General features: G+C 41.7%; 1 protein-coding gene across 6 annotated transcripts; it reads left to right on the top strand.

Moving 5' to 3' along the window:
• Positions 1-1,974: 1,974 nt before the first annotated feature.
• Positions 1,975-10,870, top strand: LOC115542575 (DNA damage-regulated autophagy modulator protein 2). 6 transcript variants are annotated; one of them, XM_030354879.1, is made up of 9 exons: positions 1,978-2,212; positions 2,329-2,364; positions 2,806-3,008; positions 3,138-3,205; positions 3,328-3,470; positions 9,516-9,693; positions 10,031-10,113; positions 10,213-10,305; positions 10,523-10,870. In XM_030354879.1, the coding sequence occupies exons 3-9, from the start codon at positions 2,878-2,880 to the stop codon at positions 10,637-10,639; spliced, it is 813 nt and encodes a 270-aa protein (XP_030210739.1). In that variant the 5' UTR covers positions 1,978-2,212; positions 2,329-2,364; positions 2,806-2,877; the 3' UTR covers positions 10,640-10,870. The 6 variants fall into 6 exon arrangements, with proteins under 6 accessions (XP_030210748.1, XP_030210739.1, XP_030210766.1 ...); XM_030354906.1 differs by having other exon boundaries at positions 1,978-2,130; positions 2,839-3,008; positions 10,523-10,717; XM_030354869.1 differs by having other exon boundaries at positions 1,978-2,130; positions 10,523-10,717.
• The last annotated feature ends 13,837 nt before the right edge of the window (positions 10,871-24,707 follow it).

Raw genomic sequence — 24,707 nt, 5'->3', positions numbered from 1 at the left:
CAAAAACAATTCTCAAGTGACAAGATGTAGCGCAGGCAGAGGCACTGAGAGTCGTCTGTGGGGCCTTCCATTCCACCCCAATTACAGCCTTACTTGTGGAAATGGGGGAGACCCCATTGGGTATCAGAAGGTCTATGCTGGCAATGCAGTATATCTGTAAATTAAGGGGACATCAAGGGCAGAATGTGGGGGAGCTGTCTTTGGAAGATGCATGGGAGTGGGTAGGAGCAAGAGTGAAAGGGAATGTTTCATTTTAAAGTCAATGAGGAAATGGGAAGGATGGAGTTTGGGGAGGAGGGGTTGGCCCCTGTGGTGCACTGGCCAACTATACCACGATGGATTCTACCAGTGCCAGAGATAGATATAAGTTTGTTAGCTCATGAGAGAACTGCAACATTTGGGGGCATTGTAAAGGAAAGGCTAAATAACAAATGGGGACAGTACATACAAATATACACTGATGGGGCTCAAGACCCAAGGACTGGGAAGTCTGGGTTTGCTTTTTGCATCCCAGATTTGGATGTTGTCAAATATAGGCGACTGTCTGAGGGGGTTTCAGTTTACAACACAGAGCTCCTTGCAATAGTCTGGGCTATGCAGTGGGTGGAGGAGGTCAGGCCAGGGCCAGTTGTGATATGCTCTGACTCTGCTTCAGTGCTGATGACATTGAGGGAGGGAGGGCTTGGAGCCAGGTTGTACCTCATGGTGGAGCTTCTTACCCTGATGTACAGGATTGAGCAGGCGGGAGAGTCAGTGGGGTTCATGTGGATCCCAACTCATGTGGGGATAGAGGGGAATGAGCTAGCAGAAAAAAGGGCTTTAAGAAGGGAAGATGTGGATGTTAAAGTGAGGCTGGGGTGTAGGTCAATCATCAAAAAGAACATCATGGCTGTGTGACAGGAAGAGTGGGATAAGGAAAAGAAGGGGAGGCATTACTACAGCTTGCAGAATAGAGTCACAAAGAGCTAGTGTTTTTTGGGAAAGGAAAGGAGGCATACAGTCATGATGACCAGACTGCGGCTGGGGCATTGCGGACTCGCATGGGACTTACAAAAACTTGGGAAACATAAAAATGGACTATGTGGAGTGTGTAAAAAACAGCAAACAGTAAAACATATCCTGATGGAATGTACTGGACTCACTCGACAGAGGGAACATCTGTATGCAGCAGTGGAAAGCCTGGGCACAACACCGGTTACACTAAAGACTAGAGCCTTCTAAATCCCGTTGAGAATCAGCCTGTGACTATAAAAACTGTCCTGGATTGAACGGCCACTGGATTATTCCTACGGAAATAGGATGGACTGATTGCGTTTGAAATATATATTCAATATATATATATTATATATATATATATATATATATATATATATATATATATATATATATATATATATATATATATATATATATATATATATATATATATATATACAATATATATATATATATATATATATATATATATATATATATATATATATATATATATATATATATATTGTGTTTGTTTTACACTTCTGATTTGTTCCTCTTTTCAGCTTCTTCTTCCTCTTCTTTTAATTTCCGGCAGTCTGTATGCCTTTGCGGCACATTGCTGCCACCCACAGGACAAAAAATAAATACACACACAAACAACCAAAAAAAAAAAAAAAATATATATATATATATATATATATATATATATATATATATATATATATATATATATATATATATATATATATATATTGTGTTTGTTTTACACTTCTGATTTGTTCCTCTTTTCAGCTTCTTCTTCCTCTTCTTTTAATTTCCAGCAGTCTGTATGCCTTTGCGGCACATTACATTATATATATATATATATAATATATATATATATATATATATATATATATATATATATATAATATATATATATTTTGGTTGTTTGTGTGTGTATTTATTTTTTGTCCTGTGGGTGGCAGCAATGTGCCGCAAAGGCATACAGACTGCCAGAAATTAAAAGAAGAGGAAGAAGAAGCTGAAAAGAGGAACAAATCAGAAGTGTAAAACAAACACAAAAGACATAAGGTGGATGTGAGGACATTAGAGGGTTGCCAGGGCATGAAGTTTTGTTCACTATTCTGACCAGATGGCAGGACTCTGCGGGTAAGGTATAAATTAATTAGGGCTGTACTGCGTTACTTAGAACCGTATGTTCGATGAAACCAAAGAGAAAAGTTTTTTTGAGGTAAGCGGAGGTTAATGAGGTTTGTTCATTAAGTCTGATCTAACAGAGCGTCTCGTGAGGCTTTAGGGAAGAGAAACCAACACGAGCTTTGTTTCCTTCTTTTTCTATCCTCTTAGCGACTCAACACGATATATACCTCACTGGCTTACTGGGTACGTACATTTATTTTTAGAGATATTAGTCTCTGTCCACCTTGATACATCTCTCAGATCAGACGGGCTTTGCTCTCTCCTCTGCACCAGACCAAGTGGATGGTTTAATTATCATGTGATCAAAATCACTAGTCGATTATTTCAGGTTGTATCGTCTTTGACTAGCACAGAACGACCAAGCCCCATATCGTTGAGTTGAACGCGATAACTTTGTTTACTTCCTTCCTCATTGTTTCCAATTGTATCTCTATGTAAACCAGAAAGCCATTATATTATTATGTTGGGTCAAAATGTGGCTAATACTAATGTAACTATTGCGTGACTCTACCTTTTACCCCCTGTATTGACATAATATGCGTTCGTATATCTATGTTTGTGTATGAATGTGTACATTCATGCCTTTCAAATGCATGTATATACGACTTTACTCCAACCCTGAAGGTGCTGAAATTTCATTAGCCCGACTGCTTTAAGTTGAACCCCGATCAAGGTGTCCTGTGACTCCAGACGGCCATGTGGTGGATCCAGCAGGGCCTCAGCGTCCTGCCCGTTGCTCTGGTAACATGGACCGCAGCCACCTTCATCTTTGCATATATCACAGCTGTGACCTTGAGACATGTGGATCCTCTCGTGCCCTACATTAGGTCAGTGTGTGTGTGTGTGTGTGTGTGTGTGTGTGTGTGTGTGTGTGTGTGTGTGTGTGTGTGTGTGTGTGTGTGTGTGTGTGTGTGTGTGTGTGTGTGTGAGAGTGACATCTTTCTTGTGTATGACAGTGACACTGGAACGGTCGCTCCTGAAAGGTGCTTGTTTGGACTGATGCTGGATGTGTCTGCATTCCTAGGTAATGACTAGCACTGCTACTTCCATTATCTGTCAACAAAAAAGTGCATTAAATGTACTGAACTTAATTGTGTCATGCAGTTCTCAAGAGGAAGTGACATTTTTTTATTTCTGTGACTGCAGGCTTGGCGAACACGTACGTCCGCTACAAGCAGGTGCAGGCTCTCCTGGGCCCGGAGGAGAGGTCCCTCCACAAACTGAACAAGCTGGGCCTGGTCCTGGGCTCCATCAGCTCCTCTGGCATGTGTGTTGTTGCAAACTTTCAGGTAACTGCTAGTTGTGCGTATAACATGGCTGCAAACTGGTGAAAATCAGCACGCAGTGCCATTAAAATCGAACTAGTTGTTGTATTGTTCTATAGATGCTCGTGTTTCGGACCCATTTGATGCAGTTATTATAAGGATAAAAAAAATCTTTTGTTAGCAATGTTTTTTTTTCATACTCCTGAGCCTCCTCCTCAAAACCCTGCATTTGAGTGATATCCACAATTCATTATTTGTGAAGGAGACATTAAAATTGAGACTAGGCTATTTTACCCATGGCATATGAAGTCGGCCGACTGTAGGGTATGACGGTGGCATGGATTAAAGTTCTCCGTCGCTACGACGGATTTCCGTCATTTGGAGTTCACAGAGGCCACTTCACATCTCCGATAACGTCGGGACACATTTACAAACAGGCGTCATTTGGATAAACTAATCGCATATTAAGGATCTAAATAGGTACTTACGCGTGTATTATGTCGTCATACGTCAACGACGGTAAAATTGTCAAATTATATAGTGAGTATTTAAAAGGTCTACCGTTAAAATTGACTGAAAACACAAGCATTTTAATGTACATCCCGATTATATATTAAATATATATTAAATATATTATATACAAATGTATATATATACACACCATTTTCGCGCCACATCTTACGTCTCTTTGTTGTGTTAGTGTTGAGTGTCAGAGCGAAAGTTAAGCTAGTATGAACTCCCTTATAATGATTGACGGCTCTGATGTATCGGATATTGATAAAACACAAAAAAATAAATTGAGATGGGCATGGCTGACGGAAACGGGGAACGATGGCAAGCCTTTTTTAGAGAGTAAAATATGAGACAAGCTTTGCAAAAAAAAAATCTTAGTCTAATTGAAAAGACAACAAAAAAATTGCAATAGATGCAAAAGAACAGCTGTTTAAAATCCACCTCCTGTAAAACATTTAAACGTGATGGCTGCATTTGGTGCTGACGTCTTATACATTTGTATTTCTTAAGCAGGTGTCAATTGACCTAACCTGGAACATGTTTCACACACTGCACGTGACTTGGCTGTAGCGCGAATACAATTTCAGTCAGAAGATTTTTTTTCACTTTAATCCCTGCGGTGGTATACCACAAGAGTGGTTGGGAGTGGGGTCCTCATCCATACCACAAGAAAATTATCTGTATTTGCACATTAGTATATTAATGAGTTGCCCCCTGGTCCCACAAGTTATACTTATAATTGTGACCGCTCTGGAGGTGTGACCGAGTAAACCATTTTCAATCATCTAATCAAGATTAGACGGCTCTGCCCGAGCAGACTAGCAGAACAACAACACAGTAACTATGGTGACCACTGGTGCATCAACTTGCGGTAATCACTCCTACCCACTGATGGATTTTTAAATCCCGACCGCCAACGAGAGTGAATTGAGAAAGATCAAATACAATCCTCTCAGCTTAAATGTATTTTGGGTGCAATGTGATATTTTGGCCAGCAGATGACAGTACTTTGTCGAACTAGTATGCCCCATTTCCACTGACAGTACCATTTCAACTTGCCTCGAGTCAGCACACCTTTTTTTTGTGTTTCCATCGCCAGCATTTTTAGCCTTAACTCTGTTGAGGTTCCAAGAGAGCTGATCTGGTACTTTTGTGTGATGTAAACAGGCTGCTGGCCACTGATTGGCCAGAGAGTGACTCCGCTTTAACACTACATGCGTCCGTCGTCGGATGACAGTCAATAAGACCCGTCGACGGACGCATGTAGTGTGAATGCACACTGACGCCACTGGACAAGCACGATGTCCGAGCAGCTTATCACAGAAAGCGATATGCAAGATTCTTCTTCTGATGAAAAGAGGGTTTATAGTTTATTGCAGTGTTTATAGCATATCATCACAAGATGAGCAACTTGTCACAGAAAGCGATGTTACATTTTATAGGCGACCCACAACGTAAGATATCGCATTCAAGATAATTAACTACGAGGGCACTAAAGTCATACAGTTTACGATTCTTACATGATGCATGCATGATGTGACCCAAGAAAGCACATCTTTTAATACAAGATTAGCTTGATTATTAAACAAAGGATCAGTGCGCAAGAACACGCCGTGGACCGTGACAGAGGTGGAGACGCTCCTGTGTGTAGCCCTGTCTTTATGTGTTTCGTGGATAAGCATGCGCAATTTCGCACATGCATGCTATGCGACCCACGCAAGTTGAAGTACTATTCTAGATGGAAACACGACATGCCTGGAAGCAAACCAAGTCATGCCACGCTAAGTTGTGGCGAGTTGAGCTGGTACTGTCGGTGGAAAAGCGGCCGAAGTTTCCAACCAAGCGCCTATTGAAGTCAGTCTTACGGCGCGTTTCCATCAGCGGGAGTGCTTCGGCACAGCAAGCCCTTGGCCCAGAAGTGAAGGTGCGGTTTTGCCCAGCTCAGTTACGGCTCATGTTTCCAGCGCCGAGAGTACCCTTATGGTAGGGTGGGGATGTCGATCGCTGCGGCAGCTACGTAAGTGTCGTGACCTCATAGCAGCCTGACACAGTGTAGCCTGCTGATAAATCCAAGGAAAAAGAAGAACGTGACACAATAAACAATGAGCAACAATGTAGGACGTCTAAGAAGGACGGCAAAATAAACAAAGCTTTTGCCGTTGTCCAGAAATACCTTGCGGGCACTGTGTTTATCCCCCTGTTGCACGGAAGTCACTCCAGCCAGGATTTTCCGTTGTCCGGTAATTACCGGTCATTGACGGGAAAGAATTAAGAGGTCCGAAAATTCGAAATGTCTCCGACAATTTGAATTGTGTTTAAATATGCTACAGTGGTCATTTGTTTAGCCAATTCATGTTAAACAATGAGGGTTTTGATTGACCCGATATTTCCCACCACTATCCTCGAGCCGGGCCTTTGATCGAGCGTTTGTGTTCTTTTTAATCATTGCTTTATTGGCCTAATTGGAGGATAAATCTATGCCATAAACAGAAATATTATGGGGCTTTTATTACAAGGTTCTTCTCAATGCCATGGAACGCTCCGTTCACTTGCATGGGTAGTAAGTAGTCTGGTAACTTGCCAACCCAAGCGTCTTTGGTTGCTAAGTGACGTCAACGTCTTTGGCGGACTATTTCACTGCTGATCAACACTACGAATGCTGGTAACAAATACATTGTAAAAAGACACACCATGTGAAGTTATTTTTTCGTTTTGGCAAGTAGCCAAGTAATAGCTGTGTAATAAGCGGGATAATGTATAGAACGTCGCTGCTCCAGGGCGAAGCAGGACCTGTTCGCCCTGTCGGGGCTTACTATACATTATTCCTTACACAGGGGTTGACATTAAGGTTTCAAAAGCACTTGCAATGGGGCCAAGTACAGGTCAGGTTCAACTTGCCCGAATGTGATTTTCACTTGCCCAAATTATAATCAGAATCTTGAACAGGCCTCTTTTTGCCAGGCACGCGGCCTGGTTTTGGGGGGGCTCAAAAAAATCATCCTAGCTCAGACTGAAGCTGAATGTTAGCTTCCACACATGTTGTGTTTAAAAAAAGAACAAACTTCCCTATGTTTACTTATTTATCGAGCGGTCACATCGTGCCATGAAGTGATTTCAGTCCATCGTTGTAACCTCAAAAGCTATCGCCAAGTTATATGTAGACCTGCATGGTTTCATGCAAATTTACTTAACTAAATGTCAGAGGTAGTAGCAAAGATATGTATTTTTTAACTTTCACGTTTCTTGTAGCTCTAACTGAATAATCACAATCGCGTTTCTAGTAGTGTTGTCAGTCACGATACTGGATTTTCTAACTTTGACACTATACCTGGAAAAATATCGATATTCTATGCCATTTTCGATATCAGGGGAAAAGTTTTTTTCAGGAAAGAACATACCCAAAGTAAATAGAGTATATCTCCACAACTGCAAGGGCGATAATGTCATCTTTGTGCCATAAGAAAGATTGTTGTGCAAGTGAAATATTCAATGGGGATGATACTTGGTTAAAGTGAATAAAGCCATGGAACACAGCATAAGTGGAAGATAACATTTCCACCTGAAATAATTATCAGTTGGTCGTTATCATTTGGGAGCGATGTCTCACTATGAGACACAAATAAAGGTAGATATCTTACAATTTTGACACTTGACACCTCTATTTAAATTTCAGGGCAAATATATTCGAATGCACCAAGCCAAACACTCGCAAATAAACATATGGCCACTGCGCTGAAGAATAAGTTTTCTGATTGAAGGCAATTTACCTATTTCCTAAGAAACCTTCTCTTATTCATTGATTGAAAATACCATGTTTAGTTGCAAAATTTGGCCCAGACACTGGGTTATCTGTTTATGGTGGTTTTATTCGACCAGAATCAACTTTGTTGACAAAAATCACAAAGGTAATACTTCATTTTTGGTTGTTAAAAGAAAAGGGGACGTTTCTTCTTAAGTTGTTATTTGCGAGTTTTAGTCACAGAATGATATGGTTTGGACTGTTGGAATAAGTGGAGGCTCAGCTTTCATGTAATATATAGTTTGTGAGGGTCCAATTTCGCTATTGCTGTGCATGTGCACAGTTATGAAACCCAAAACCGTGTTCTTGCATATGACTTTCCTTGGTAATTTGCCTCAATCCATCACTACTCCATTTTCCTTCTACCTTAACCGTTCGCGGAGGCGCTGCACTTGCGATGCTAGCTTTGTTGGCTAACCTTTAGCCAACACCTTCGAATCACGGCCAGAGAACGCACTGCGAGTGACAGAAGGCGGGGCTACATTCGCACTGAAGCGATGCGGGTCTGTCAACTCGCTTTCCGAGAGAAGAGAAGACGGCGCGCTGATCAATTGCAAATACTTATATTTTGTGTTATTTTGCAGCAAAAAAGGTTGTTCTGCAGTTTCTAAAAACATTTGAATAAATAGCCTTTCTATTAACATCCACCCAAAATCCACTTGCCCGTTCGGGCAACCAGAAATCAATCTCAACTTGCCCAAATATGACTTTTGGTTGCCCCGGGCAAGCGGGCAACCGTTAATGTCGAGGCCTGCCTTACATATATATTTGGCAGAGTAGGCCTAAGTAACACATGTGTACAAAGTTACACATGTATTAAAAAGAATGTCGGGTTGAAATCGGCCTCGGGGCCCATAATTACAGTTAATGTGTCGGACCGGGCACGGACAGAACGTGGCCGGGTCGGGCTTGATTTTCGGGGCCCGATCTAAAAACGTTAAAATGAAACCTTCCAGGTCACAGGCACCAATTTTTTCTCGCGGAAACACTGACACAAACGGAGGGGTACTGCGAGATGAGTACGGCTCTTCAGGGCTAGGTCCGGGCCCGCCCACTTTTGGCAGTAGTAAGCATGAACCGTGCATACCAAACCATAACCTTTGCATACCGACCCACACACGGCGGTGGAATCGCGCCATTAGCTGACCAGCACTGAAGAAGAGCGTACTGATCAATGTAAATTAATTTCCACACAGAACCAGACCCTCCTTGTACATTCACTCATGAAACGGCTCCTCCAATGACTCCAAAACTCTGTGACTGCTTGGCTTCTACCTCCAATGTGTATGTCCTTCAATCGGCAAATAAAGGCTCACTATTGCATTCCTATTATCTTATTACACTTAGCAACTCTACACAGTACAGCCAGAATAGTCTACACAATGAGTACAAATTATCAACTCAGTTTAATCTGTGGTGGATTGAAATTAAACAGGTTTAGCGCCCTGTCTAGTTCATGGAGAACAACCGTGGCATGTACTAACGTTTAAACGGCTATGGGATGTGGTGATGTTTTTACATTCGGAAGAGATGAGCGTGTATCAGCCATCATGCTTAATGTTGTACCCAGTCATCCCCGAAGGCCCATTCTGAGCCGGGAAACACCTTGACGTGATGTATTTTGTGAAACAGTGAATTTCATCAAAATTAGTCAAGTTTACCCCTCATATTTTTCTCTGCAAGTATTCATCAACTATTTTTTTGTTCTGAAATGTGCAGAATTGTAATGCTCTAAATGTAAACTGTCTTTGTTTCAGAAAACCACGCTGTTCTTCATGCACATCATGGGGGCTGTGATGACCTTCGGGGTGGGGGCTCTGTACATCTTGAGCCAGACTCTGCTCTCCTACCACATGCAGCCTCACGTGCACAGCAAGACCATCTTCACAGTCCGTCTCAGCGTAGGAGTGTGGTCCATAACCAGTATCATCATCAGTATCCTTTAATTCTGCATTGAACTCAAATTGATCGGCAATGGTTTATGTACCAAGGATTTTGTCAAGAGAGACAAACCAAAGAAACGTTGAGTTGACTCAACGTCAGCCTCTCCAATATTTCCACTTGTATTTGTTTCACTGACAATAGAGTGAGCAGAAAGCCATTGCTTTCATTGATCAGAATGTATTGGCCTCAAGTGTATTGGATCCTCGATAATGCAAGGATAATATTGAATGGTGCAAGTGATGCTGTATTTATTATTGCTTTACGATGTATATCTTTGTTTTGCTAAATCCTGTGAATCCCGTTGTGTTCCTTGACTTTACACTTGCAGTGTTTGTGTCATCTGTTATCATGTACAGCAGTTTGCCTGGAGTTGATGTAGCTCACAAACTACACTGGATCCCAGGGGAGACGGTCAGTCATTCTGCATCAGACATCCTTAAACTGACCCTTTAGTCGCCCTCACTGTAATATGTTCTCTGATTCTGTGCTAATATGACTGATGTCTTTCAGGGCTATACTGCACACATCATCAGCACAATCTCTGAATGGTCCCTTGCTTTTGCCTTCGTCAGCTTCTTTTTAACCTACATCAGAGACTTCCAGGTAAACCCCCAACACCCCTTTTATCAAGATGGTCATGAGTCAGCCATTCTTCATCACCTGCCAAAAAGATTAAAAAAGCAACGATTTGCCTCACAGAATGATTTAAAGGTTGTGTCAATTCCAAGTCATTTATTCATCCGTTATAGAAAATCATAGATGACCTTGTCTTTAAACCTCTTAAGGCAAACAATAAAAACTATCCCTTTTTCCTTTTTAGAAAATAAATTTGCGGGCAGAGACGGATCTACAGAGTTATCATCTGTATGACTCTCTCCAAGAAGCCTCGTCAGCAAACCATTCAGAGGCCTCAGCACTATTAGCAGGAAGTATTTGAGATACTTTTAATTGTAACTTTTCTTGGAATATAAAGCATTATTTGAACATTACAATGCTTACCGCCCCATGGCATTAACCAGATTGCATTGTTTTTATATTGAAATATAGACTTTAGCGTTGTGTTACAAAGTGCATCTACATTTATTTTGATGTTTGCTAAATGTTACTACACAATGGGTGTAAATGTAAAGATGTACTTTGACTATTAAAATCTTGGGAATGACTTTCATATGTTTTGATGGAAGCATTGGGCTGCTGGCCCAGAACTTTGGGGTAAGCTACCCAATTCAATATTATTTTTTTTCAGAAAATATTTCAAAAGGCAGTTTTTTATAACTTAAAGACATATACTGAGATATCTGTATATCCGATTGTTTAATTCCTTTAATTATAAGGATGAATTTGTTTAATTCATCCTTGTGCGTCTAAGGGCAGTTCCCTGGTTTAGCATTTGCTCTCCTTTAGCCACTTTGACTTCGCTTGGCAGAGGGACTTTAGCCTGTTGGGAGGCTACACTAATACACTTAGGTAATTTTCAAAGTTTTCCGATACTTCTGTACTCTTTTCCGCATTGTGATTAGGCAACCTTTGTTGTACCACTGATCCTCCGTGTAGCATACTCAGACGGCCAGGGCGCAATAGAGCTCGTAAGTCGCCATTGCTCATGGGACCTATGAGACCGAAAAAAATGAATGGGAGTCAATGGAGAGAAAGTAATTATTTTCTGATCCCAGTCATTAAAGGCCTTGGATTACACATATGTTTTGTGTGGGTCTAAATATTTAGTCCCAGGAGCGAAGTGCCGCGCCGCGGAGCTATCTTTCCGTCCGGCCTATCTCACAACTTCCTGGTTCGGCGTTCGATTTTGCCTTCACCGGGTAAAGGGACTTCCGGTCGAGTAGTCCATGATATTTGACGATGGCGCAGTCAAAAAACAAAAGCTTCGGTTGTGTACCTCTATGCGCCAATTCAAAACAAAAAAAACTATTTACATTTCCACGACTTCCCGACTAATACCCAATACAACAGTGGGTCAGGGCGATCAGACAGGATGAAGGAGTTAATTTCGTAATTCAGAATGGGGAGTACACTGGTCTGTAGTCGGCATTTCTCAGCAGCTGATTATAAAGACGGGAGTGCTACGCTGAATACTGGAGCTGTTACCAGTCGTTTTGACTGGAACAGCTACACCACAGCCCCGAAGAAAACACCCGTGTATAAACGGGTGTCAGCTTGAAAAGCTGAAGGAGAGGACAAAACACAAACGGACCGGAGAACATGACTACGCGACACGCCCCCCTGTCGGTAAGTAGATGTGTGCTAACTAGCTGTTATGTCTGTTATTTGTGTTCAACACTTGTTGGGCTATTGTATAATTTTGCCAAACATGGCATGGTTAACGTTAAAACATTCAATCAACATCAGACGTACTGTTAAACTGGGGTTGCATATTAATTCAGATACAGATTCAGCTTTATTGGCCAGGTTTGCGAACAAACGAGGAATTTGACTTTGGTTTTTGCTCTCTATGTACAACGCTCAACATTTAACCTATAGTTAATATATAAAAAAGAAAAACAGAAAACAGTACAAATAAATAAATTAATAATAAATAGAAATAAACTTAAATATACAGAATAACAATACAATAAAAATAAAGGGTGAATACTAATGAATGGTAATGAAGACTGATGCCAGACGCCAAGATGTGTTCTGTTATGGGCCCTAGAGGAAACGTCAAATAAAAATGGGACTGTTTTTTTTTTATATTGTAGTGATAACAGATATATTCTAATATGCATCTTGTCATAATGAGCAAGTTTAACAGAGTGCAAATTGCAAAACAAATGTCTTACCAGCATACGCTCTGTAGAGTGTGGACTCTTCCCCACCGACTTGGGTTTTTTCACCACAAGGTCACTCACAGCCTCTGGATGGATTCCCTGAAACGAACAACAAAAATGTAGTCATACAGGGAATGCTCATATACTCTGTTCAAATCATACACTTCCGTATTTGTCTAGAGGACACAACAGCACACCTGTGTTCTAGGTCGAGGCCACATCTGTGGTTGGCTGGTACAGACCATGGAAGGTGGAACCACGTCAAGGCCCAGCTGCACATAATGCGCTGTCTGGAAGAGCAGAGCGGTTACATGGCTACAGAAGCCTTTGCCCGCAGCACAGCTACAGCTGTGCTCTGAGAGACCAAGTTGTCCAACCGCCTCCAGGGTGATCTAGATTTGATTCGATTAGGCTTCATTGATCCTTTTGGGATGACTCCCTCAAGGAAATTGATTGTCAAGTAGCTTACAGAAGAAACAAAACACAATATTAAATTATATACAATATAAGATAAACAATACACTCTTAGATAACTATAAAAAATAAAACAAAAAGTAAACAGTAAACAATAATTATAATAATAATATAAGATAAACAATAAACTTAACTAACTACAAAAAGTAAACAAAAACAGTAAACAATAAACTCTTAGCTAATATAGAAAGTAGAGATAATAATAGAAGTATAACAGGATTCAAGTAAATTAAAATAAGATAAATGTAGAGAACTGTATAGAGGATTAATATAAATAAATAAATATATGTTAACATAAATAAACATATATATATACATATACACATGCACACACATATACATATATATATACATACACATATATATACATACATACACATACATTCACACATACACATACGACATTGTGGATAAGTATCATATAATATAGTGGATAAATAAAATGAAATGACGGTGAGCAAGGGGTGGCTGACAGTTAAATAAAATAAATTAGCAGTTCAAATTAAGCAGTGGAATAGGTTATATCTCTCCTCTTTACTCTATTACTTCTATTCTATTACTTCTATTCTATTTCCTCCTACTTCCCTCAGAGTGAGGAGTTGTATAGTGTGATGGCATGAGGGACAAAGGAGTTCTTGAGTCTGTTGGTCCTAACTTTGGGAAGGAGCAGCCTTCCACTGAACAGGCTCCTCTGGTTGCTGATGACAGTGTGCAAGGGGTGGCTGGCATTGTCAATAATGTCCAGCAGTTTGTCCAGTGTCCTCCTCTCTGCCACCGTCACCCGTGGGTCCAGCTTCATGCCGACCACAGAGCCAGCCCGCCTGATCAGTTTATCCAGTCTGGAGGTGTCTCTCTTGTTTATGCTGCCTCCCCAGCACACCACAGTGTAGAAGAGGACGCTGGCAACCACACAGACTTGTAAAACATCCACAGCAATTTGCTGCAGATGTTGAATGACCGCAATCTCCTCAGGAAGTACAACCTGCTTTGTGTCTTCCCATACAGGTAGCTGGTGTGTGTTTTCCAGTCCAGTTTATTATCCAGCCAGACCCCGAGGTATTTGTAGGAATTCACAGCCTCCACCTCAGCTCCGTCTAGCAGGACTGGTCTCGGACTTGGTCTGGATCTTCCAAAGTCAATGACCAGCTCCTTTGTCTTAGAGGCGTTGAGCTGTAGCCGGTTAGTGTGGCACCAGAGAGCAAAGTCCCCCACCAGACTCCGATACTCCTCCTCTCTGTCACCCCTAATACACCCAACGATGGCTGTGTCATCTGCGTACTTCTGTAGATGACATAGCTCAGAGTTGTAGCAAAAGTCTGAGATATACAGGGTGAAGAGAAGAGGGGCCAGCACTGTACCCTGGGGGGCTCCAGTACTGCTGACCACAGTGTCAGACGTGATGTCCTTCAGCCTGACGTACTGTGGCCTGTCAGTGAGGTAATCATCAATCCAGTCCACCAAATAGGGTTCCACTCCCATCTTGTTCAGTTTGTCGTGAGGCATAGGGGGCTGGATGGTGTTAAAGGCACTGGAGAAGTCCAAGAAGAGAATCCTCACTGTGCCGCTTCCCTTATCCAGATGGGAGTGGACTTGGTGTAGCATGTAGAGGATGGCATCCTCCACACCAACATCTGGCTGGTACGCGAACTGCAGGCGGTCCTGGGCGTGTTGTACCTGGGGTCTGTGGAGGTTGAGGAAGAGCCGCTCCAACGTCTTCATCAGGTGTGAAGTGAGTGCCACCGGTCGGAAGTCATTCAGCTCGCTGGTCCTGTTCTTCTTCGGAACCGGAACGATGCAGGATGTCTTCCAGATCGTGGGCACTCTCCCTAGCCGCAGGCTAAGGTTGAAGATGCGTTGTAGCGGCTCTCCCAGTTCTGCAGCGCAGGTCTTCAGCAGTCTCGGACACACTTTGTCTGGGCCTGCTGCTTTCCTGGGCTGGAGCTTCCTCAGCTGTCCTCTGACGTGGTCTATGGTGATGTGAGGCGGGGATTGTGTTGAGGTGGGGGGGGAGGAGGGGGATGTTGTGGTGTCTGGGGGGAGGTGTGTAGAGGGAAGAAGAAGGAGAGATGGCTGTGGTGAGGGTGGGGGTGGTGGTGGTGGTGGTGGTGGTGGGGGGGGACGAGGGCTGGTTGAACCTGTTGAAGTCATTCAGCTCGTTCGCCCTCTCCGTTGTCTGCATTGTCCCCCCTGTAGCTCTGGTTTTTGTGTTGTGACCTGTGATGGTCCTCACACCTTCCCAGACCTCCCTCATGTTGTTCTCCCTCAGCTTCTGCTCCACCTTTCTCCTATAGCTGTCCTTAGCTTCCCTCACACAGTGTTTCACCTCCTTCTGTGCTGCCTTCATGGCCTCCCTGTCCCTGCTCCTGAAGGCATCCTTCTTCTTGTTGAGGACAGCCTTGACTTCCCGCGTTACCCATGGCTTGTTATTAGGGTAGCAGCGGACAGTCCTGACAGGGGAGACCTGTCAGGACTGTTGAGGTACTCCGTCAGACAGTGTGTCATCCCCTCTATGTCCTCACCATGCGGGTCGATCAACACAACACATACTGTGGTGTTGAAACAGTCTCTCAGGGCACTTTCAATCTCAGGGGATCACCTCCTGATGGTGCGAGTTGTCACCGGCTGTCTTTGGACCAGGGGGATGTACAGTGGCTGTAGGTGAACCAGGTTGTGATCAGACTTCCCCAGTGGGGGGAGGGGAGTCGCTCTATATGCATCCCTCACATTAGCATAGAGGAGATCAATTGTCCTGTTGTTTCTGGTAGTACAGTCTACAACCTGGTGAAAAACTGCCAAAGTAGAATCCAAAGTTACGTGATTAAAGTCCCCAGAGATGATCATAAATGCCTCAGGGTGCTGTGTCTGCAGCCTTGCTGTGACGGAGTGGATCTTCTCACAGGCAGTGGCTGCGTCCGCTCTCGGAGGAATGTAAACACAGACGGTGATCACATGACTAAAATCCCTCGGCAGATAATATGGCCGCAGGCTAACAGCTAGCAGCTCGACGTCCCGGCAACATGAGACTGTCTTTACGGAGATATGTCCTGGGTTACACCAGCGGTTGTTGACATACATGATGAGACCCCCACCTTTGCTTTTTCCGCTCGCTTTAGTGTCTCTGTCGGCTCTCACGGCAGTGAATCCCAGCAGGTCCACGTTAGCATCCGGTACAAGGTGGTTTAGCCATGTCTCCGTAAAGATGAACAAGCTGCTGTCACGGTAGATCCGTTGGTTGTTCAGCGCGGACAGCTCGTCGATCTTGTTCGGCAGCGAGTTCACATTCCCCATGATTACGGAGGGAATAGATGGTTTGTAGCACCTACGATTATCCGCTAGCTCAGCCTTTATCTTAGCTCCAGCCTTGCAGCCCCTGGGTCTCCTCCTCAGCTCCGCTGGGATTGGGTGTCGTATCCCAGCCCGTCCGTTTGTTTGTTTGTTTGTTGTTTGTTTTGTCCGTTTGTCCGTTTGTTTGCAGAGCCAGTCGTTCCTCTCTTGAGTAAGTGAGAGAGCTGACTCTTGGTTGCATTTTTAGAAAAAAAATAGAATAGAAGTATCTATAGTATATAGTCTTGGTTGCATTTTTAGAAAAAATAGAATAGAAGTATCTATAGTATATAGTTTAGTATGGTACAGTATATATATTAAACACAATAAGAAGAAAGAAGTTAAAAAACGGGAGAGCTACTGGAGAGGCAGCCGTCTCCCACGGCGCCATGGCAACAGAACATCTGTGAACACCATAAGAATTGAGTTACAGAACTTAGTAGGTAGGACCTTGATATAAGGCCATTGGAAACTGGCAAGGAGTCTGCAACCGCAGAAAAAACATGTACAGGACCGTGCAAAACTCTTGGGCCACCATTACATCTGTTGTTTTAGCAATGTTATAACATGAACTAGCCTAGATGTTTGTCCTTTTAATGCACTGAACAAATTTCCTTTATTTACTCCTTAATCAAGAGGAAGAAAAATACATGGGTCTGTACAGCCACAAAATTGCAGCAAGCTAGGTGGGCCAAGTCTTAAGCACGCTACTGTACTGTTTGTAAGAAAGAACAATGAAAATGATCTGAACTTCAGAAGCAGAGGAAAACTGCAACTGCAGTTGTTAGTCCAGACAGACTATCAAAACAAACACAGACTTGGGCCAACGGGCCCTAACTCAGCAGAAACCTGTAGTATGTGGGGCTCCTCATCGAGCGGTTGCATCTATCTCTCACTACCACCTTTGCATCAACTATATTTGACACTGAGCATATACATAATGTTAATATGTCGCTGATCGGACAAAAAAAGGGTCACAAATAACTAGCTGAACCTAACCTTAGTTAACCTAATGCTAAAATGCTAACGCTACACACGGAGACTTCATAGCCACCATGGCTAAATTATATTCATAATATTATAGTCTACACATAACAAATATGATCATTTTACACACATTTCACACACAGACAATATTTCTGACGATTTATATGGATCGTATATGGTTTGCTTGTCATCACAAAACATGAATGAGCAAGGCCATTGAGTAGCCTACTGACAACAAAACACCTTAGAGTCTGTCCCCACCGGGTAGCAAAAACAGGTGTGTGTGTGTGTGTGTGTGTGTGTTCGTGCCCGTGTTGAGAATTAGACCCACGCTCTCTGTCCATGGGGCTGAAACACTGTGTCGAAATTAAGTGAAGCGTTGTCACTTTGCTCTCCAATATTCATTGTGAACGTGATATGTAGGCCTATGTTGTATTTTGGAGAGAGAGAGCGAGAGAGAGCGCGAGCGAGGTATAAAACTCATATGTAGGCCTATTCGGCATATTGAACTGTCGGCCTAATGCGCCTCCTTTTTGAAAAGTCTGACAAACGGACCTTCGGACCAATGGGTTCCGTTTTCGGAACAATGAACCGTCGGCATAGTGGCATGTCGATCTAATGGGAAATTTTTCGGACCATTGAGACGTCGGAACAATGAGGTGTCGGAATTACGGGCAGGCCCCGGAGGAGGACCCGTGGAGTGGAGGAGATACAGGGCAGGATTTCAGGGCTGCTGGAATCAGTGTGGGAGCTCACAGACACCACAGGGCTGCGTCTGGTGAGCCATGACAGCATGCGCCACGTGTGGGAAGTGCAGCAGAAGCACCTGGAGTGCCTTCCAAGACCCTGCAGGTGTTGCACTGTACACAAAGGTGGGGACACTCCAGAAGGGCGGCAAAGAGCTGGACATCCTTAGGTGTGGTAGGGGGTCCTCCTCCCTGGAGAGTTTTCACCGATACCAGTGTGCTTTTATTCCAGGTACATTTGCATCAAGACATGCTGTATTGTATGTCTTTTTTTAATGTCGTTTTCTGTTATGACAGAGAATGTGTTGTTATTATTCAAAATAACACAATTACCACTGTCGGGTATTCATATGTATTCACTTTACATTCACGTTGACATGAATATGGATGTCTCTTTCACCGTTTAGCTACACCCAGAAGGCTAGGAAGAAAGGAAAGGAATTAGGAGGACCGTGGAGAGCACCGATGAGGCCGAGAGGCTCTGCTCCTGGACAGCAGGCGGCAGAGAGGTGCTGGACCACAATTTGTTATAATTTTGGTTCAATACAAATCATTGATTAAGAGACAGCACATGTCACTGTGAAAAGTATTTATTAAGTGTTAACTACTTCATTGCAATCCCTATTGACATTGGTACTTTGTTCTTCATGACTTTAAACCCTGGTTCACAGTCCAGATCATATCATACTTCTCTCCCACAGACTATACATGACTCACGGCAAAGCAGCCCAGGATCCCGAACACCACAGGGTCAGTGAGTGTGTCTGCCTCAGACTGGCCAAGAAGTTTGAGCAGTCACGCAACAGGCCCAAGGACACGAGGGGGAAAACCCTGCCCATCCCTCAGTCGATTGTGAGTGTCTACAGCCACATTAGACAGCTGCTGGAGGACAGCAGGGTTATCGTGGTCCAGACGGCGCTGGCTCTGGTGCCGGTGAACAACACCACGGTCTCTGCATGGTATGTGTTATTTCATTTACTTTCCCCATACAGCCAAGACAGTATGTAAATATTTAAACTCAAGAAAACCTCCACCTGCATGCTTGTTAGAAAATATGTAATACACAGTATGTAATAACCTTAGGGAGGGAGGATACACTGTAAAAAAAAAACAACGTAAAAAAACGGTAAATGACTGGCAGCTACGGCTGCCAAACAAACACCGTAAAATTAAAGTAGAAAACCGTAATTCAAATAATGTGCAAAGACTTTAAATTTACAGAAAATGTCATTCAATTTTTTACAGAAAAATAACATTATTTTACAGATTTTTCCCAAATAATTATAATCAATCCCCTTCAATAAAAGGACAATCCTTACAGTTCTGCAGGAAAACACCGTTGTTTTACAGATTTTTCTCAAATAATTATGATCATTCACCTTCAATAAAAGGACAATCCTTAAAGTTCTGCAGGGAAATGCCGTTGTTTTATAGATTTTTCTCAAATAATTATGATCAATCACCTTCAATAAAGGGACAATCCTTAAAGATCTACAGGAAAATACCGTTGTTTTACAGATTTTTCTCTAATTATGATTAATCACCTTCAATAAAAGGACAATCTTTACAGTTCTGCAGGAAAATACCATTGTTTTACAGAATTTGCTCAAATAATTATGATCAATCACCTTCAATATAGGGCCAATCCTTAAAGTTCTGCAGGAAAACACCGTTGTTTTACAGATTTCTCTCAAATAATTATGATCAATCACCTTCAATAAAGGGACAATCCTTAAAGTTCTGCAGGAAAATACCGTTATTTTACAGATTTTTCTCAAATAATTATGATCAATCACCTTCAATAAAGGGACAATCCTTAAAGTTCTACAGGAAAACACCGTTGTTTTACAGATTTTTCTCAAATAATTATGATTAATCTCCTTCAATAAAAGGACAATCTTTACAGTTCTGAAGGAAAATACCATTGTTTTACAGATTTTGCTCAAATAATTATGATCAATCACCTTCAATATAGGGCCAATCCTTAAAGTTCTGCAGGAAAATACCGTTGTTTTACAGATTTTTCTCAAATAATTATCATCAATCACCTTCAATAAAAGGACAATCCTTAAAGTTCGGCAGGAAAATACCATTGTTTAACAGATTTTTCCCAAATAATTATGATCAATCACCTTCAATAAAGGTACAATGCTAAATGTTGTTAGCCTGGGTTTTCCCATGGAGCAAATTTTCGCCTGAGATAGGGGACCAATCACAGAGCGGGGAGGGTGCAGCAAGACGATGACGTCAAATATGCGACACACCGAAGCAGTTTGTTTACATCCAACATTGGCAGCCGAAGCGTATCGCCTTCTTCCGCGTAGAACTTCTGTCGCTCTACATACGTCATCAGGTATAATTGAAACGATTGGCTATGAGCTAGGAACAGGCGCATTTGACAGACATTCGTAGCGCCCAATAAACGGCTCAGGGCATTCGTAAACCACGACTCAAATACGAGGAAATGTGCATGTGGTTTCCAGACCCCGTCTCATTTGAGATGAGGGTATGACGCTAGCCAGGCTAAAATGTTGTGGCAAATTAATTACAAATAAAGTACACACCACTATTGATTCTAAAACCCTTTTATTTAATGTATTCAGATGTAAATTTACAATATCAACCAATTATTCACAAACAGTTCTTGAGAGCCCCCCCCCCAGGAGGAACTGAAAAACTACAAATGGTATTTGTTCATGTGTGTAACATGTTTCTGTTAGCATTTCTATCAAAATGAGGTCAAGATGTCACCTTTGAAATGAATAGAGAAAGCAACAAACTGTTGTCAAACTGTACCGTACAAACAAATTCTGCTGTTGAACTGAGGGGGTTGTGGTCTTGTGTTTTTTTACCTTTTATTTTTCACTTAAGTTTTATATTGTTTCCACAATATTCTCCTAACCCTTGGGGGCTCTGTATAAGGTAGTTGTGATAACATTTGTGGACAAGCATTACAGTCATTTAATTAAGACTCGTAACGATACAGTGTATTATTAAGTAAAATCAAAACATACCACAAAAGGTCAGTGAATCTGTAACAGAGGTGCAACACAGCAGACAAAGCAGAAAAATTCAGAATCCTCCTCCAAATTGCCAGTAATTGTCTGGATCTTTGGTGCTCCTGGAGGGGACACACACACACACACAGAAAACACAGTCTTTACTGTAAAAAGTAGGATTTCATTTATTGTTCACTTTAAATGAAAATTCAGTCATTATCTTCTCACCCTTGTGTCGATGAAAGGTCAGGTGAAGTTGTTTGGTCCACAAAACACTGGAAATCAGTGTTGTAGCATTTTCCCAAACAACTGCAGTAAATAGTGACTATGTTTTAAATGTAAAAAAAACTGAATAATCCTCAGGTTCTTCGCGCTGCACTGTGGTCAAGCAAACCCACACCCACAGATCAACCCAGCTTCCAGCTAAGAAGCTACAGTGAAGCTAAACACATGGTGTAAATGACGACTTTCAGGTCAACTTGGCATGTCTGGACTTCTGAAAACTTGGATTACGATAGACAAGCAGTATGAAGGCATTTTTTGTTTTTGTAAAGTTGTTTTTTAATGTTTGCAACAAAGCTGCTGTTGACTGCAGTTGTTTGGGAGGATGCTGCAAGCTTTTTTCATGTGAAAATCCAGGAGTGTTTTGTGAATTGAAAAAAATAACCTGACCTTCTTTCAGCATTCCACCGGGGACGTGAGCGTCGCGTTACGGCTGTGTTGCATTATGGCTGATATGAAAAAATGATTCGAGGATTTTTTGTACTGGAATTACTCGAGTACTCGTTGCAGCCCTACATAGATGAGTACAATATTGTCTACCTTTGTGCTGACAAACTGGCAGTAATATGGCCAATAGTATGCACATTATCCATGTCATGAATACTCACTGGCTCTGAAGATCTTGTGGCAGGAGACTTTTCATTTCCATAATGTCTGGATCATGAGGGGAAAACACACAGACAAACAAACAATATTGGTCAGCTTACCGTTGGAGACATAGGCATGCAAAATATTACTCAACAGCCTCACACATACATTCATTCTTACATAATATTTTTATTATGACTGATGTGAACTTGGTTTCATAAAACAAATCCATTCTCTGTATGATTTGCCTCTGCTTGCCTACCTGTCTGAGTTTGCACCCCAGCAGCTGATGATATCTTGTCATACTGGTTCTTCAGCCTTCTTATGATCACACAGGTGATGCACAACTATACAGGGACACAGTGAAGAATATGGTAAATGGATTGTTCTTGCATATAAAGTGCTTCTCTAGTATTATATCAACCACTCAAAGCACTCTACAATACTGCCCTACAAAGCAAAACCGCAGTAACTACACTTTTGGTCGAAATTGAGTTATAACTGAAAATGAACTGCTTGGTGTGTCATCATGATTTTTGGACATAAAACCTACCTCATAAATATGTGTACAATTAGTGCAATACCACTTATATACCTATAAACCATTAGGCTGGCAAGATAAAAAACTTTGAACCCATTTTTCTCTATAATAGTAGTAGTAGTAGTAGTAGTAGTAGTAGTAGTAGTAGTAGCAGTAACTACACAAAGCATAGTTACTGCTACTACTACTACTACTACTACTACTACTACTACTACTATTATTCACCCATTCACACACTGATGGCAGGCTCTACCAGGGTCACCGAACTGCCAACCTGTCCTGTCCAGTTTGCAAAAACTGGACAGGACAGGTCATGTTTATCAAATGTCTTTGTTCTACTAAATTCTCAGCTGGATAAGGAACACCAGATGAGAAATTGTTGGATGGTAGCTATGATAAGCATTCAATCTCATTCAGTCTCTCAGACTGATCAGGACTTTTTAATTTGGCAAATATTATGATTTATATGAATACCTCTTAAATATTCATCTATTGCTTCCTTAAAAATGTTTTGTAGTATAGGTTATATATTTTTTTACTTACTTTTCCCTCTGGCAATCATCACCTCGCCTTGATAAAGGTGTCTCTGGAATTAAAATAATATCAGTAAATGTATGTATTACATAAACACGTACATGGAACTTAACATTCATTTTGTTTCATTGAAACTTAGACTGCTCGTTTCGTTAAGTGAATGAAATATCCATTAAACAAGGACGAGATTAGTCTAAAACCTCTAACAGTTACAGTGTTAGTGTAGGTTAACATTTTGGATGTTATAAAAAGGTGTTAATGTGAAATAGTCACATCTGACCATCTAAAGCTAACAAGGGAGGGATAGGCAGAGCAGAGGACAAACACAAAAAGATTCCAGTTAGGGCGTGTTCACACCATGGCGTTTTTTGTGATAGGGAAAAGTTGAGCCGACCGCTTTTTCAAAAACAAAAAAAGCTGGCAGCACTTTTTCTCCTAAAAGCGCTGAGAGCGTTTTTTCTATCGCCTAGCAACGAACCCACGCTAGACCCCGACGTTACTCCCCTACTACGTATCCAGGCTACCCTTACATCGTTGTTACAACATGGCTAGAAACAGGCGATTGGCATTTGCATTGGCCCTAACTGACGACGAGGAGGAGAATCATGTACCTGCACGTTTGTGTGTGCAGATGTCACTCGGGGAAGGCAGCAGTAATGCCGACCAGGAGCTTCGTTTCGATGATGCGCGATTTGCGGCGTACTGTGATTGATCAGCTGACAGTTTAACTTTTTTCAACTTTTTTTTACGCTCGGTGCGGGAGAAAAAAGCGCCGAGAGAGGCGTTTTCCCAAAAGCGCTCTGCTACATACAAAAAAAATGCCAGGTGTGAACACGCCCTAAGTTCTGTTAGAGCATTACATTACATTAGACCAGTCCTCCCTCCCTCTCACACACGCACGCACACACACACATACACACACGTTGTGACCAGAAGTTAGGCTACAACTTTTAAATGAATATTACTACTATTTTATTTTAGTAATATTTCTACTACTTTTAAATGAATATTTTCAGAAGGCAGTAATGCTGTTATCATTCACCAAAACCACCGTTATTACACAAGCAAGCTAAAAGCACACTCAGTATTAACGCTGTGTTTTGCTGACATGAATCATTCCAAGCTTAACAAGCTAGTTAACGTACCACATTAAGTTAGCTGTAACATCAGTTCATTACTCAGCAGTTAGCTAACCTAACTGTCTGACAACGTTATAGTCTAAATTATGGATATGAACACAAACATTAGGTTAGGTTATTAACTTAGAAAAATAACAGGGAAATGTTTTCTTACCTCACATCGCCAGGATAACAGTTATAACGTGAAGTTCATGTTAGGACACCGCACAGATCCTGACTTCCTCTGTGTCCATATTCCCGTTTTTGTTTCGTTGTTCTGTTCTCCGCTGAAATCTCACAACTCAAACTCACTCAAATAAGAATTTGGCGTGCAGATGTAAAATAATCCAGGTAATGCTCCACGTAATACGAGGGGACCGACAGAGTATCGCTGAAGTCCTGCAGCATTCAAACTGACGTACTTTCAAATGAAGGCGCGCTCAGTGCTCATTGGCCAGTTTCCTGGATGACAGCCACATTGACCAATCAAAGCCAATAGCAATTGTTTCAGCGGGATAACTCGAAAAAAGATTTTTTATATATATATACTGTATATATATATATATATATATATATATATATATATATATATATATATATATATATATATATATATATATAATAAATAC

This window comes from Gadus morhua, chromosome 1 (assembly GCF_902167405.1).
Source record: "Gadus morhua chromosome 1, gadMor3.0, whole genome shotgun sequence".
NCBI lineage: Eukaryota > Metazoa > Chordata > Actinopteri > Gadiformes > Gadidae > Gadus > Gadus morhua.
The sequence above is the reverse complement of the archived record's forward strand: the minus strand, read 5'-3'. Positions and strand labels throughout refer to the sequence as shown.

Bases quoted from the DNA above. Each gene is read 5' to 3' on its own strand.
- LOC115542575 (XM_030354879.1), top strand. From the start codon at position 2,878: ATGTGGTGGATCCAGCAGGGCCTCAGCGTCCTGCCCGTTGCTCTGGTA. The intron at 3,206-3,327 runs GTAATGACTAGC...CTGTGACTGCAG, and splicing joins GGATGTGTCTGCATTCCTAG to GCTTGGCGAACACGTACGTC. The intron at 3,471-9,515 runs GTAACTGCTAGT...TCTTTGTTTCAG, and splicing joins GTGTTGTTGCAAACTTTCAG to AAAACCACGCTGTTCTTCAT.